The 15,804-nt window shown below is 35.6% G+C and overlaps 2 protein-coding genes across 2 annotated transcripts; both read left to right on the top strand.

Annotated features, from left to right (window-relative positions):
• Positions 1-1,038: 1,038 nt before the first annotated feature.
• On the top strand, positions 1,039-10,809 carry LOC129882740 (TOM1-like protein 2). Its single transcript, XM_055957171.1, has 3 exons — positions 1,039-1,676; positions 3,036-3,257; positions 10,203-10,809. Exons 1-3 carry the CDS (start codon positions 1,176-1,178, stop codon positions 10,620-10,622), a joined length of 1,143 nt encoding a protein of 380 aa, XP_055813146.1. The 5' UTR covers positions 1,039-1,175; the 3' UTR covers positions 10,623-10,809.
• A 99-nt stretch (positions 10,810-10,908) lies between these two features.
• LOC129882741 (uncharacterized) lies at positions 10,909-13,515 on the top strand. Its single transcript, XM_055957172.1, has 2 exons — positions 10,909-11,896; positions 12,118-13,515. Exons 1-2 carry the CDS (start codon positions 11,491-11,493, stop codon positions 12,174-12,176), a joined length of 465 nt encoding a protein of 154 aa, XP_055813147.1. The 5' UTR covers positions 10,909-11,490; the 3' UTR covers positions 12,177-13,515.
• The last annotated feature ends 2,289 nt before the right edge of the window (positions 13,516-15,804 follow it).

Here is a 15,804-nt window from a genome sequence, read left to right as displayed (position 1 = left end):
TTTAAAAAAATGGAGAAAATGAATGGAATTTAGGATTTTATTAAAAGTTTTTGTTCTTTTAATTTTTACCCTAAACTTTTAAATATTCTAATTCAACCCCACTTCTTCATAATTAACCCTTAATTAAATGTTTATAACAAAAAAAAAAAGAAAAAAGAAATAAAAATCCTCTATTCTTCATTCTACTCTCAAAAGTCTCTTTTAGCTCATTTTCCCTAACACTATAGTAAAATTTCAATCTTTCTAAGTTAGCGATTCATCCTAAAATTTCAAATATTTTTGGTAAGTTGTTTTTAAATGAAGTTTTGGTGAAATTTCATCATATGTTTGGTCACAAATTTTTTCAAAAATATTTGGTTGTTTCAAAAATATAATTTTGTATTCTTAAGTTTTAAAAATTATTAAAAATACCCATAAAATTGTGTTATCATTTTATAATGAACATGTTGTGTTAAAAAAATAATCTTATAACATAATCGATAACAATCAATAACAACAAAATAACAATATGGGCAAGAGGAATACATTAATCAAATTAAAAATAAATTATTATTTTTTTCCAATCTTGTCACTCAAACTATTCTTTTTCGAAATAGTCTGGTTATTTATTAATAGATAGAGATGTTATTTAATGGTGTTGGTTGGCTATGTTAATGGAGTAAGTTGGTAGATAAATATTAGTTGAAATTAATAAATTATGAATATTTTTATAAAATATAAAATTTTGGAGTAATTTTTAAAATTTTAAAAGTTCTCAAATATTAGAACTTGGCCGAAGTTCTAGTTTTTTCTAGAACTTGAAAATTTGAAATATTTGTCAAATATATTTGCTAAGTAATAACAAATTATATGATCAAATATTATCTCTCAAATTTTTTCAAAAAACTATTTGGGCCAAACAACACCTAACCCCAATAGGATTTTTCGAATTTTAGCCAAACATGACAATTAACCAGTTTTAAACTTGGTCAAACGGGTCCAGGTTTAGCTGGATTTTATTTTATTTTTAGTAAAGTAAAATTTAACGATTTCTTTTTGAATTTCGTAATGGAGAAAAGTAAAACATAAATATGACTAGTACCAAAAGTCGTAACAAAGGATTGTGCCGCAACCTTGAATCCAAATTGTCAAACCAGAAACCCCAAATTGCTCCAATTTCCAGGTGATCAAGAGACATGAACATGGACAAGCTGAAAATGGCCTCTTCATCACTGGGCGAACGATTGAAGACCGGAGGAGCCCAAATGAGCAGAATGGTAAGCGCAAAAATGAAAGAAATTCTGCAAGGTGCAACCCCAGAATCTAAAATGGTAGATGAAGCCACCTTAGAGACTATGGATGATCCTAATTGGAGTTTGAACCTGCGAATTTGCGGGATGATCAACAGTGAGGAGTTTAACGGGACAGAAATTGTCAAAGCTATTAAGAAGAAGTTAGTTTTGTCAAAGAACCCGGTGACACAAAGACTGACTTTGGATTTGCTGGAGACTTGTACCTCTAATTGCGAGAAAGTATTTTCAGAAGTGGCGTCCGAAAAGGTGTTGGATGATATGGTTAAAATGATTGGTGATCCTAAAACTGACAGTGGAAATCGTATTAAGGCTATGGAGCTTATTACTGCTTGGGGCGAATCTGAGGAACTTAGCTACTTGCCTGTGTTTCGTCAAATTTACATGGTAAAACCCTTGTCTATTTGGAGAAAATATTTGTATGGAATGTATATAAGCTTTTGTATCTTAATGATTAATGCATGTTCTTACTTTAATTTGGGAATCTTAAGGTTAAATTACTTATACAAGCTTTATGTTTCTTTTGTGTATCTGGGTAAGTATTTATGCCTGTGGAAATGTCAAGTATTGTATGTGGATTTTGTATTCTTTCTCTTATTTTTATCATGCTTGCTTAATATGTTTGAAATGCCTTGTAGCAGCACTTATTAACATTCAATCAATCAACAGAGCATCTAAGTTAGAGTTGGCTATATGAATTCTTTGTAATCATTTCGCTATGTTCGAGTCCAAATCATTTTACTAGTTTGCTATAATTGAACTCTTTTGAAGGTAAATCAGGGATTATATAAAACTAGAGGTACATACATGTGTCAAACATTTGTCTATATCAGCCTTATATAGCAGATTCATTTGGGCTGAGTTTAGCACTAGAAGCAAAAAAGATGCTGGTTTGAAATTTATATGGTTGGACTCTGCAAATATTAATGGACTAGAAAATAGGCATATTGAGGCAATGTCTCAAGTTAGCTTTTTGCTCATTCAACTAAAGAATTTTGTTATTGTTTCATTTATTTTCCTAGATTAGTTTCTTTTTTTAGGTGAGAGATAGAAGATTTGGGACAGGAGGTGTCATTTAGGGATAGCAATAGCAAGTCGTTGGAAAATGTTTTGTCATGTATTCTACCGAAATGGGTGAATCTGGAGTATTATCTCTCTCCCACTCTCTCTTCCATTGATCTTTATCATTGTGGATGGGGTGGGGAGCGAAAGGGTGAAAAGTCTGCTTTCCTCTATTAGATGTAGATTTCATGGACAAGACAACATGTTAGACGTTAGTTAACTGAGGAGAATATATGTTCATAACAACGTCTCTGCAAGGGCTAAGGAGCATGAATGTTATAATTGTTGATTATGCTTGTTAGAGATGCTATCAAAATGCTCATATCACATTGTTTTGGTTTTTGCTTGATTCTTTTGTATGGTAAATATTCGGTTTTATTCCTTTTCGCAGACCTGAGGCCTACTGTTTTCCTTTACAGTGTTCACCTGATGAAAATAACTGTGTGTGGTGGAATAGATTGGACCTTTAGAGGAGGGGGTGGGGCTGCACATAGTAGACCATTTAGGTACATCTTATGCCAATGTTTACTAACTTCTAAAATGAGACTAGATGGATTTTGACGTGTGTGGGTAGACCGTAGATTAACAAGTGATCTTTGAATTCATGCCTTAATTTACCTTTGCATATTGCATGCCTTGTTTATCCAAAGGATAAAGACGCTTAACTTTCGTTTGTTTTGATAGAACTTGAAGAGGCAATATCCCCTGGAGTCGCATATGAATGAGCAGCTACTCTCACCACCTGAAAGCTACCCTATTCCTGATACAGGGTTGCAGAATCATGAGCATACCACATACATTGGTGAATCCATTGAAGAGAAGAAGGAATTTCTTGTAGTAACACGGAACAGTCTTGAGATCCTTTCCAGCATATTGAATTCTGATGTTGAACCAAAGCCCATCAAGGTTACTCTCTTATCTCCTCCATTTTGTTGGTTATGCTTCACTAAGTTAAAGATTCTTAGTTCACTGTGGTCCTCTGCCCTCCGTTTCTTCCACTTCTTCTATTCCAGTTATTCTGGACACTTAAGTTTTGTTACTCCCTTTGACTATTACTGTTCATTTTTTCAATCATCTCTATCTTTTACTATATAGTATATAGTAGGAGGAGTTAGGTCTCTTAGCTCATCCACCTGTGAAATGACTGTCGAACCGAGTTGGAAATTGAAGAAACTCTTGTTATATTAATTTAACATGAGGGCTACATTTACTCATCCAAAAGCAAACGTGACAGCTATATCTTAACCTGCTAAACTACCATGTTTTGAATTTGCTGCACGATTTCGGAAACAATTGAAGTTACAAATCTATAGCAAGTTAGCTTCCTATAAGAAAAGAGTTTGTTCGATTCTGGTTCAATAAGGAACCAATGATTTTTTTTTCTTAGTGAAGTCAACAAATTTTCATTAATAAACAATAAAAAAGATATGTAGCAGATTTGTATACGACTCTTCTTGAATTTGCTGCATGAATTTCTGAAAGAATTGAAGTTAAAGCTCTAAAGCAAGTTAGTTTCCAATTAGCAACAACTTAGTTCATTGCTGATTCCATTAGGAAACAATGTCAGGCTTTTCTCTTTCTGGGTGATAAGTTAACAGATTTCATTATTGAACACCAAGTCGGCTGTATAAGATGTATATGGTTGACTTGGTTCCCTTAAGTAACCAAAGTTTTAGACATGGGCACCAACTGCTTTTTTAAAATTCTTTTTCACCAACTTCTTTGTGAAGTTAACCCCACAACAAATATTTTCTCCTAATCTTTCGCTTCTATTTCTTACAAGTTATTCACTTTCAGCACATAAGGTTTATTTTTATTTTGGGTTAATTTCTTTTTCTTAAAAATATTTTGCTCAATATCTTAGGGGGTGTTTGGATTGACTTTTTTTAAGTGGCTTATAAGCTAAAAGCTAAAAGCCATAAGTTGGGAACACCCAACTTCTGCCTTTTTTTTTGGGACTTTTTCGGCCTTAAAAATGTGCTTTTTTGTGTTTTCCAAACACTTCCAAAACTAAAAAAAATAGCTTAAAAGCTAAAAGCTACTTAAAATAAGTCAATCCAAACATCCACTTAGACCTCTCCTCCTGTGGTTTAAGAAAATAAGTAGACCTCCCCTCTAGTTGAAATAAAATAGAGGAATCTCCAACTAATGTCAGAGTAGAATATCAATAATTTGACATCCGCTGATTATAATTTTATATCCATACTAAAATGTCATGTACTTGGAGTTTCTTTAATTGTAGTATTGCCATAGTTCTCTTGTGAGCACATGAAAGAATGTAATCCAAAATAGCTTTTGGTGTAGTCATTTCGTCTCTTAGGATTGTTGTTCTTTATCTGCTATGAATAGGGTGCCCAAGATCCTATGAGGGGCTAGCTTTTCCTGTGACTTCTTCCCTGCATTCCTTCCTTTCCAAAAAAAGTAAATTAGTATGTTGCAAAAAACCGCCGGCAGCATCATCCAAGGGAAAAAAAACTTGAATTCCTGGGCCAACAAGAAAATAACAAGAAACAAAAACTAGAAAGCCTCATAATGATATTTTTCCCCAAAAATGCTAAGACACAGCTTTTGACTGCAGCCTCAAAAAAAACTCAGCTATGGAACTCCCACACTAGCCACCGAAGGAGACCATTAAAAAGTTGTCCATAGATATTCTGGTGCTACACTTGCTCAATGCATATGGAATAGATCAGCCAGATTCAGATTCTTGATGTAACTGAACTACATTTTTGTGCAATAAATTTTCTTCTGCTTCCTAGTCCAACAACTTGCTTCACCCATCTCCAAATTCTTGAGAAGCTTTGCTTCCATATTTTTCTTCCTGAACTCCTATTAGAATGTCCCATGTTGGTTGTTGAAGGAATGGGTCTACTTATATGATCTTGGGCAATGCTTACTTTACGAGCTTACTTTGATGGTTGAGTTTTAGACCTACAACATTGTATCAAACTAAACCCAATATGGGCTTTATATTTTTCACATTCTAGATGTCTAGCCCTGGGCGAATAGGAGAGGGAAGAGGGGGTTAGAATGTCCACACTCCACAGTGGCTGAGGGAATGATGAGTTGCTCCTATATGGTCTTGGGCAATCCTCACATCACAAGTTAGCTTCTGGGGTTGAGTCAAGTCCAAAGTCAATCTTTTCACCAATCCTCAAGTACTTGAATCAACATTCTTTTACTTCCACCAACAAGCATAAGCCAAGTAGATCCAATACCTCATTTTCGTTCAATCATAAGAATTATATAAGATGGACAAAAGAAGGAAAGAAAAGAAAAAAGATCCTAAAGGGGTTTCAGGATGAGATAAACAAGACAACAACACTAATAAAAAGAAAAGATAAACAAAGCAACAGTCGGGCCATGATAGGTATCGAGGACTCGAGGAGGATATGTGACAAGGGTTAAGGTCTAAAGGATGGTGGTGACTAATGTGAGTTCAGTGAGGGGATCAAATCTCAACAGGGAAGAGGAAGTGTGTCTTTTGGAGGGTGTTGGCAGGATTAAAGTTGAGCATAATAGCATATTGGTGACATCAACCATATAACTGGAGCTTTTCATAACATATATATGTCTCTAATTTTTGAGAGACTGTAATATTGTTTAAACTAAAATGAAGGACTAATTAATTTCCCTAAACTAGAGGGGAGGCTCAAATAGTTGACATTATTTTTCAGTTACGGATGCAGGAAAAGGGGCATTAACATATTTTCTAATGTCAGGGATGGCAAGTAAACCTTTTGTTTTAAAGGTTCCAAGTTAATAGAATAACCAAAAATTTAGACATCTGACATCTGCACGCACTTGTTTTCCTTTTATTATTCTCATTTTCATGCCATCCTTTTCCTTTTCATAGAACAATTTTCATTATGGCATATTGGCATGGTCTTGTCAGAACATCAGTACTTTGTGCAAATAATACTTCCAGTTGACTGTCGTAGCCCAAGGACCTCCTCTTTACTTTTCAGAATTACACCAACCTTCTCTTTTGCTTAAGATGGCATCACCAAAACCTCCCTTTTTTAGCCATATTGACTTGTAAATTTGAAGACTTTTCAGCAATTATCTTTTTGATTAGAGTATTGTCATAATTATCAGTCTCCATTTTTCCCTGGTGTCTTGAAAGAAGCACTTCCCTTAAGCACAATCAGTTTATAGTGGCATAATAGTCATTAATACTGTACTAAAGGGGTGAAAATGTAACAATTCCTTGTAATGCTCATTAATTGATCAACATCAATGATATGGAGAGGAAGTATTTTTGTGGTACATTAACAATAAGATTTATTAGGTAGCCTGAATTAATTAGAGATAAATCAAGTATAGTTACTAAGTTACTTTTAAAATGAAAGTAAACATAGTATGATCAATGAAGTGGCTTGAACATCATGAGATCTCAGGTTCAAATCCCAGCAGAGACAAAATATTAGGTGATTTTTTCCCATATGTTCTAGCTTTGGTGGACAGAGTTACACGGTATTTGTTGTTGGTGGGAAGTGGCAGATAACATGTGGAATTAGTGGAGGTGTGCGCAAGCTGGCTCGTACACCACGGTTATCCAAAAAAGAAACATAGTATGATGTTCCATCGCTAAGGTTGAAATGACCGGTTTAAATTAATACAATTAGTTAAGGCTTGCCATTAAGTTGGGAATGCTATTAAAATTTTGAAGTTAGCCGAAGGTTCCTTGACTAAATCATAAAATGGAAAGGAGGTCAGTGTAATTATCTGTAAAACTGGAATATGATCATATTTAAAAGTGAAGTGACAAATACTCGGTGAAATAATCGAAGTGCACTATTGTTGGAATTTAAGGACAAAAACATACATGGCTGCGGAAGAATAAAAAGGAAATTCCTTGAATCCCGTTGTGATCATCCATCAAAAGTGGTCCAGACATCAGCGCTATAAATTAAAAAGTGAAAAGCAAGAACAAAAGTCCGGTGATAAAATAAAGTGACCTACAAATGGGATTAATGCTTAATTCTAATCAACATCACTAGTGAGTTGTAGCCTTAAATGCACATGCAAGTATGCTTGATCAATAAATAATAAGGGGGAATCAAGTGTTGTTCCTACAGGGACTTTTGATTAACCTTTTTCTAAATTTAACTAATTCTAATTAAGAAAGGTTAGAAGGTTATCTGTTGACTGTTGAAAAACTAAGAATTGCAAATAATAATGAACTAAATAAATGAATACTTGAAGATTGATAACTATGATGAATGAATGCTTCTATAGTTATTGTGTTTATTTGACATTCCTGCTAAAAACTTCAAATGATTTGAATCTTTAATTTATCTGGATTATTAACCTACAAGTCTAGAAGATTTTTGCTCTTCTTTTCAAGTTATTCCAAACCCTATAGTTCTATGGGGTAGAGATCTAAATAATGCATTAAGTCGCCGGTTGCTGGTTAGAGTCATGCAGTTATTCATGTATTAGTTAATCCACCTTCTATTTTGCATAAATAGTACATAGATTCTATCATAATTTATACCTATATTAGTTATGCAGAAAAGAAAAACATGAAGCAAATGTTGTGTTTTATGTGGAAAGAGAAGAACCCAACCAAACATTGTATAACTTATGGTAGATTCTATGTGGGTATTATTTTTCCTCATTTTTGCAACCAAACAACGTACAAAGTTATGCTAATTTTAATACATGAATAACTCCTCTCCAACCAACAGCCAAATAAAAAAAAGGGTATAATGCATAAGTACCCCGAACTATAACCGAAATCTCAGTGACACACCTAAACTTAACTAGGGTTTTATTACCCCTTGAACTCATTTTTTTTGCATTTTCGTGAACCTTTTGTGTTGATGTGACACCTTCAACCAAGTAAGTTGGTTGTGTTTGTACACATGCGCCGCCATGTCAGAAAATATTTTTTTTAATTTTTAATAAAAAAACTTTAAAAATTAATTTTTTAAAATATTTTTTTTAGTTTTTAATTCTTTTTAAACATTTTTATTTTCTTTGTCTTGTATTTAAATTAAGTTAATACACGTAATTTTTATTTTAAAAAAAATTCTTGTATTTAAACTATTTTAAATTTTTTTTACCTTCATTCATTGTCTTTTCTCTTTTATTTTTCTATTGATTTTATTTAATTTTTTAACTTTCTTTGTCTTTCCTTTTTGATCGATTTCAAATTTAATTCTAAATGCCTTGTATTTAAAATAAGTTAATTTCGAATGGATATCAAAATAAGTGGAAAAAATCAAATAAAACATAAAAAATTAAAATATTAAAATTAAGGGACTATTTTTAATTCTGTTTTTAAAGAATCCATATATATTTTAAAAATAATTAAAAGTGAAAAGATAAGATAATGAAAGAAAAAAAATTAAAAATTTAAAGTGAGGAAGAAATTAAAATAAATATTTTACACAGAAAGAAATGATAATAATTAAATATTATATGTAATTTTTAATATCAATAATTATGTATATTAACTAATTATAAAGTTACCAATTAAAAAACGACATGTGTTCAATTTTTTCAACCATCACTTGCCTTCCAGAGAGCGTGCACACTCTCTGTGCCATGTCAGCTTGTAGTGTATATTTATTCCATTTTAAAATAGTTCAGGGGGTAATAGGACCCTAGTCAAGTTACGGTGTGTCGCTGGGATTTCGTTCATAGTTGAGGGTGGTACTTATGCATTATCCCTAAAAAAAAAGAAAAAAAAACAATCAAAAGCTCCCTAATAATTTCTGTAACAAATGGATGACCGTTGTAAATAAGTATATTCCATCTTTATTTTCAAATCACTTCTCTAATACCTAGGGCTATGAACTTGTCCTATTCAACCCCGATGCAATCAAAAATTTCTTTTTCAAGTTCAATCAAGATTCATAGATGGAGTTCAGTTGTTGATCAAGCTATCAAACAATTCGCTTAGTCGCTAAGATTGAATAAATAACTCAAATCAGTTGCTAAGATTGAGAATATAACCCGAATAGATAACCAATTCATCAAACCAATATCAACTTCAGCGTTCATGCCAAGGTACCCTAATGATAGAAATAAGAAAGTAAGTCAAGCATGGCAACAATAGTCCCACAAATCATCCGAAACAACACAGAATCAATAGATGAAAGGAAATAGAAGGAATTCATAATTAATTCCAAGCTCCAACTTGTCTCCTTGCTTCTTCGTCTCCCCCACGTTTTGGCATTCCTCCAAGGGTAGAAACTCATAAAAATGGGCTAGGAAGCTTTTATGTTGGGTAAAGATTCTGTTTGGATCAAAATAGCCCACAGAATTTCCGTCCAAAATTTTACCTTTGTATTATGCTTATGCTTTCTGCTGAACTGTGCCTATTGCGCTTCTCTTCCAGGCTCAGAAAATTACACTCTCCACTATACTTGTGCTATACCGCGAGTATAGCACAGCTTCTTGGTTTTTTCTCAATTTTTGCTTCTTTTCAGTCCAAGTTGTTCTTTTTAATGCTCCAAGTCATTTCTCTAGCTTTCTAAACAACAAAAGTAAATGGTAGTCATTCTAAAAAAACGAAATAGCATAGTTGGACATATTTACTACTAAGAACACCCAAAGGATGATAAAAGTAAAGGTCAATTGACATTAAAACAATTGGAAATATGCCAAAACATCTAGTTGGTCAAGCCATGTTGCTAAATTTTTACAAAAGACGGTCTGTTGTTAAAACTTTCCTTTTGCATGTGATTTAACATAATTTATGTTCCATTGAAGAGATTGAAATTCCTCTACCCCCACCCCCACCCCTTCCTCTCTCTGTGTCTCTATCCCTTTTTTTTGGGAGGGGGGGGGGGTGACCTTTAGAGACATGAATGAACTGATAAATTTGTGTCGCTGAAGGATGATCTGGCAATGAGCATGTTGGAGAACTGCAAGCAGTCTTTGGCAGTTATACAAAGAATTGTGGAATCAACCTCAGGAGATGATGGGTTGATGTTTGAAGCTTTAAATCTTCACGATGAGCTCCAACAAGTCATTTCCAGGTACGATGAGATGGAAGCAGCTCTAGACTCGGGAGAAAGACTGCCTAAAACACCTGAAAATGGAAGTACAGCTCCAGAGTCTGGAGAAATACCACATAAAACACCTGAAAATGAAAGTGGCCTGCCTAATCTTGCTGATACTAGCGAAGCCAATCTAGAGAAGTTGTCTTTACATGCAAGTGAAAGTCATGTTTTAGCACCTACAAAAGGAGAAAGCAGTCAGTCACTCCACGGGGTTGCAAAGCCGGGTATTTCAGGAGAGGTGAGGCTTGATTAATATAGGCAAACCAGGTGTGGTAGTGTTTCTTGTTTTCCCCTTCTAATTTACAAGTTAATGTAGTTTTGCAGTTTGTTTTTATTAACAACTACATCTGTTTTTGTGTATATGTATTACTGGACATGGTTTGCAAACATCAGCTTGTAATAACTACTAGTTTATGAGATTTCAAATTATAATTCCTGAAGTGGTACTTCATCCCTCAGTTAATTATTCTTTTGTGAAAAGAATAGAGGGTTTTGGTGGGATTGAAATTTGTACTGCAACACTAACTCTCATCGTGTGTTATGAATGAAATTGACATCTTGGAGGGACATTGGGAAATTAAGCAAACTATGTGTGGGATACGGGTGAAATTGTAAATATGAAAAATATGCTTCAATCAGAGTGAAAAGCCTTAACTTACCTTGATGTGTAGCTCAAAGAACTCACGAGATTGCTTTGCCTTTTAAGTGTCTTTATTGAGAATTAGCTAAATGTAATTGAGTGTTAGTTGTATGTTAAATGCAAAAGCTGTGAACTGATGGTTAGTTGTTAGTTAGTGCAGTGAGCTGGAAGTTGTTGTAAGTTTGTTATGTAACTAACTTCCAGCTGTCACTGAGTTGGTTAGTAAAATGCACATGGTGCAAAATGTATTGTCTATAAAAGGAGCTACTTCTCCTTCATTGTTGTACACGAAAATAATATCAAAGTTGCTCTCAATTCACTCTCTATCTCTGCATTCTTAGCCATGGAAGATCAAGCTTCCATGGACTCCACTGCATAGTCATAAAGTTTTCATGGTATCAGAGCGGCGAAATTGGGATCATATCAGCAGCTGCGAATAGATTTGGCAATCAATCTCGAAGTTACTAGATAGATCTCTGTTATGGCAGAGCTAATAGTAGCTACTCTAGAACACAACCATCCTGTTTATCTACATTCTTCTGACATACTAGGTGCGTCTTTGATTCCGATAAAGCTCAAAGGACTTGAGAATTATGGTCTATGGAGTAAGTCACTACGCATTGCACTGTTGGTGAAGAACAAGCTTGGATTTGTGGATGAAACTTACTTAAAAGGATCATTCAAGGGAGAATTAGAGGCTCAATGGGAAAGATGTAATGCTGTGGTACTTTCATGGATTAGCAGTACTGTAGCTCCAGAATTGATCACTACAATTGTATATGCTTCGAATGCAAAACAAGTTTGGGATGATTTTAAGGAACGATTTGACAAATCTAATCTCACTAGAGTGTATCAGCTGTGGGCAGAAGTATCTTCACTAAAACAAGGTACTGATTCTGTCACAATCTATTATTCAAAATTAAGAGATTTGTGGGATGAATTAGATGTATTAGTACCAGCTCCTATGTGTAATTGTAATGAGGCCAAGCCCTATATTGAACACGTAAGTCAGCAGAGGTTGTTGATATTTCTAATTGGCTTGAATGAATCATATAATTATGTACGGAATGACATATTGCTTAAGACAATTGTTCCTACTGTTAATCAGGCATATGCCACAATCATACAAGAAGAAAGTCAGAGATTACTAGGTGTAGTGGACATTAACAAGGAGCCTCTCACTATGCTAGTCAATAGAAGGCACGGTTTCAAAGGAAAGAAATTGTTGAATAATCCCTGTGTACACTGTGGATATAGGAATCATCTATCCAAGGATTGTTACAGGATAGTAGGATATCCTACAGATTTCAAAAGCAAAAGGAAGCAAGAACAAGAAAGTACTCAAGCAGGCAACACTGGCTACAGACCTAGCAACAACACTCATAATGCAGGATCTGGTTCCAGACCATATGCTAACTATATCACTGCTGAAGGAAAGGACATAAACTTACTCTCACTGGGAGGAGTACAACAATATGAAGAATTTAAGACATAATAAACCTATAGAAGCTGGTGGAGAAAATGGTGAATGCAAGGCAAACTTGGCAGGTAATGTGTCACAAACACCTCCTATTTATGATCATGATTGGATCATTGATTCAGGTGCCACTCATCACATTGCATCGTATAAGGATCTGCTAGATGAATTGAATTGTCTAGGTGATCCAAAGTCAAATAATGTTTAGTTACCTACAGGGAATAGAGCTCATATTACAGGTAGAGGGAGCTTCATTATCTTGGGAAATTATAAAGTGAAGAATGTATTACATGTGCCTGATTTCAAGTTTAACTTGCTATCAGTTGCAAAGATGACTGAAGATCTGTCCTGTAGTGTTAGTTTTTTCCCTAACTTTTGTGTGTTGGAGGACCTCTCCAGTGGGAGGTGATTGGGATTGGTAGAATATATGATTGTCTTTACTTGTTAAAGGATACAACAAAAGCAGTAGTAAATGTTGTAGTGAAGAATGATAGCTTAATCACATTGTGGCATCTGAGACTTGGCCATCCATCTATCACAGCCATGCAACACATACCATCTCTTAACATTCATCTATCTGACAAACCATGCTGTCACATCTGTCCTCAAGCAAAGCAAAGTAGACCAGCTTTTCATGATAGTTTACATAAGTCTAGCAGTATTTTCCAATTGTTACATGTAGATGTTTGGGATCCTTATAAAACTCCAACTTATGACAGAAAGCAGTACTTTGTCACCTTAGTAGATGACTACAGCAGGGTTACTTGGGCCTGGTTAATTCACTCAAAAGTTGATGTTTAGTCTGTATTGAAAAACTTTTTTTAATGGTGAATACTCAATTTGGTGTTAAAGTGAAAGTGTTGAGGTCTGATAATGGCACAAAATTTGTGAATTCAAAATGTAGAGAACTATTTGCTTCTCTTGGTATTGTACATCAAACCTCCTGTGCATACATACCCCAACAGAATGGGGTGGTGGTTGAAAGAAAGCATAGACACATATTGAATACTGCTAGGGCCTTAAGGTTTCAGGCTGGTATACTTATTTATTATTGGGGACACTGTATAAAGGCAACCGTTTATTTGATTAATAAAACTCCCTTAGCAGGTTTACAAGGGAAATCTTCACATGATTTACTATATGGTACTTAACCATAATTAAGTCACTTAAAAGTATTTGATTGTCTTTGTTTTATTTTGTGTTGCCTAGATCAGATAAGTTTTCTCCAAGAGCTAAGAAAGGAGTTTTCATGGGGTATGTAGAAACACAAAAGGGCTATAGAGTTCTTGATGTAGAGACTCATTTATTTCATGTTAGCAGAGATGTCATTTTTGAAGAACTTCAGTTCCCATTCAAAACTACCTCTACTCACCAAGAATCAGTTATTTCTGGAGATGATGCATATCGTATTTTCCTTGATGATTATACTACTAAGTTTTTTCCACCTGATCCTATTGTTATCTTACAAGATGAGAACTTTATTGATGTCTCTGATGAAGTTCCTACACCTGAAAAGGTTGGAGTTCCTACAGTTGCAGAAGATAGTGTCCTTCCACTTTAAACTGTTGAACATTGTCCTGAGCCTTTAGCTGTAGAGGACATTGACCTACCACCCACACCTGTTCTGTTTCCTCTTGAGTCTATCAATGCCAGACCAGCCTGCCAAAGATCACATCAAAATCAACCATGTCCAACTCAACTAGGTCGGCCAAGGTATCCCTGTGATGAATTGACATAGTGCAATCTCTATAGACTCTCTCAGCTAAGACAGAATCACCGATAGGAGTAGCTACGCAAAAAGGTTAACGAAGATATTCAGGAACCTTATTGAATTTACTATCCACATAAGGAGTCACAAAAGATAGGGTGGCACCCGGATCCATCAATACATAACAATCAAGAGAAGAGACTCGAATCATACCCGTCACGACGTTTGGAGAGTTCTCTTGATCTTGGCGACTACCCATGGCATATAAACGGTTTGTACCTCCCCTCGTGCCTGAAGTAGTGCCCCTCTGATCACCCCTAGCCGGTGGTGCGGTAGCAGAATGCTGGACTCTATTCCCCCCTGTTGGACACTCCCTTTAAAAATGGTCCATTTGGCCGCATTTATAACAACCAACCCTTCCCGCTCTGCATTCTCCCAAGTGGATCCTACCACGCCGCATGGTGGCTTCCCCCTTGAACCTTGACTTACACTGGCCTGTGATTGAGGACCCTGGGGTCTGAAACTCTGGCGACTCTGTCCCTGCCGATCATACCTGTTCTACGGCATAGGTGCACTTGCTGTGGACGAGGCATAGTTGGGAGGCCTCTTCTGGAAGAAGGACCTGTTGCCCTTATTTTGCCTCTGTTCATTCTCATGGCCCGCTGATCTTGCCTTCTTGCCCAGATGCTCCTCTCTGTCTTTTCTTTTCTCATCCTCCACCTATTGAGCATACACCATTAATCTGGAAATACCCATGTCCGAGATCAACAATGCTGCTTTGCATTCTTTCTTTACATGCCTCCCTAACCCGGAGATGAACTTCCTCATCTTTGACCTCATATCTGGGATTATTTCTGGAGCATACCTGGACAGCTGGATGAACTTTAGGCCATATTCCTTAACTGTTATGCTTTCCTGTTTCAGATTTACAAACTCCTCCACCTTTGCTTCCATTAATTCTCGGGGAAAGAAGTGGTCAAGAAAAGCTCCTTCAAATTCATCCCACATAGCAGGTTCAGGATCCTTACCTCTACCTTGTTCCCATTGGTTATACCAAATATTTGCCACATCCTTGAGTTGATAAGACACCAACTCAACCCCCTCAATCTCCGTAGCATGCATAGCTTTTAGAATTTTCTACATCTCATCAATAAAGTTTTGGGGGTCTTCATCAACCTTAGAACCCGTGAATGCCGGCGGATTCATTCTCAAGAAGTCTCGAATTTTGGATGCAGCAGACGACTCTTGGGAACTAGAGCTGGGAGTTGGCGAACTCTGGCTACCATTTCGGGCAACCATTAATTGAGTGAGCATTGTAATTGCCCCTCAAAATTCTGCCTCTGAAGTGGGTGCAGGTGGAGTAGCATGCACTTGAGGTGCCTCCGCATATCTCGCAAGTCGGCCTCTAGCCCTTGTTGGGTGTATCTCTGTTTGGGGCATCTCGGCGTTATCAACATTCCTCTGGCTAGCCGTACATTTAAGAGGAATTATCTGTAACGTATAAACGCACGAATTAGAAAGGAGTTTCATAGAGTTTAACTCTATCGCACGAATTCTGAGTATGAAAGAAGTGAAACAATTCCTAATGTCTTATAGCCTCCTGATTATAA

Source organism: Solanum dulcamara, chromosome 3 (genome assembly GCF_947179165.1).
Source record: "Solanum dulcamara chromosome 3, daSolDulc1.2, whole genome shotgun sequence".
NCBI lineage: Eukaryota > Viridiplantae > Streptophyta > Magnoliopsida > Solanales > Solanaceae > Solanum > Solanum dulcamara.
Note: the sequence above shows the minus strand (reverse complement) of the source record. Positions and strands in the feature narration are given on the sequence as shown.

Coding starts and splice junctions, on each gene's coding strand:
- LOC129882741 (XM_055957172.1), top strand. CDS start 11,491: ATGGCAGAGCTAATAGTAGCTACTCTAGAACACAACCATCCTGTTTAT. Junction 11,897..12,117: donor AGTATCTTCACTAAAACAAG/GTACTGATTCTG, acceptor ACTGTTAATCAG/GCATATGCCACAATCATACA.
- LOC129882740 (XM_055957171.1), top strand. CDS start 1,176: ATGAACATGGACAAGCTGAAAATGGCCTCTTCATCACTGGGCGAACGA. Junction 1,677..3,035: donor TGTTTCGTCAAATTTACATG/GTAAAACCCTTG, acceptor TTGTTTTGATAG/AACTTGAAGAGGCAATATCC. Junction 3,258..10,202: donor TTGAACCAAAGCCCATCAAG/GTTACTCTCTTA, acceptor GTGTCGCTGAAG/GATGATCTGGCAATGAGCAT.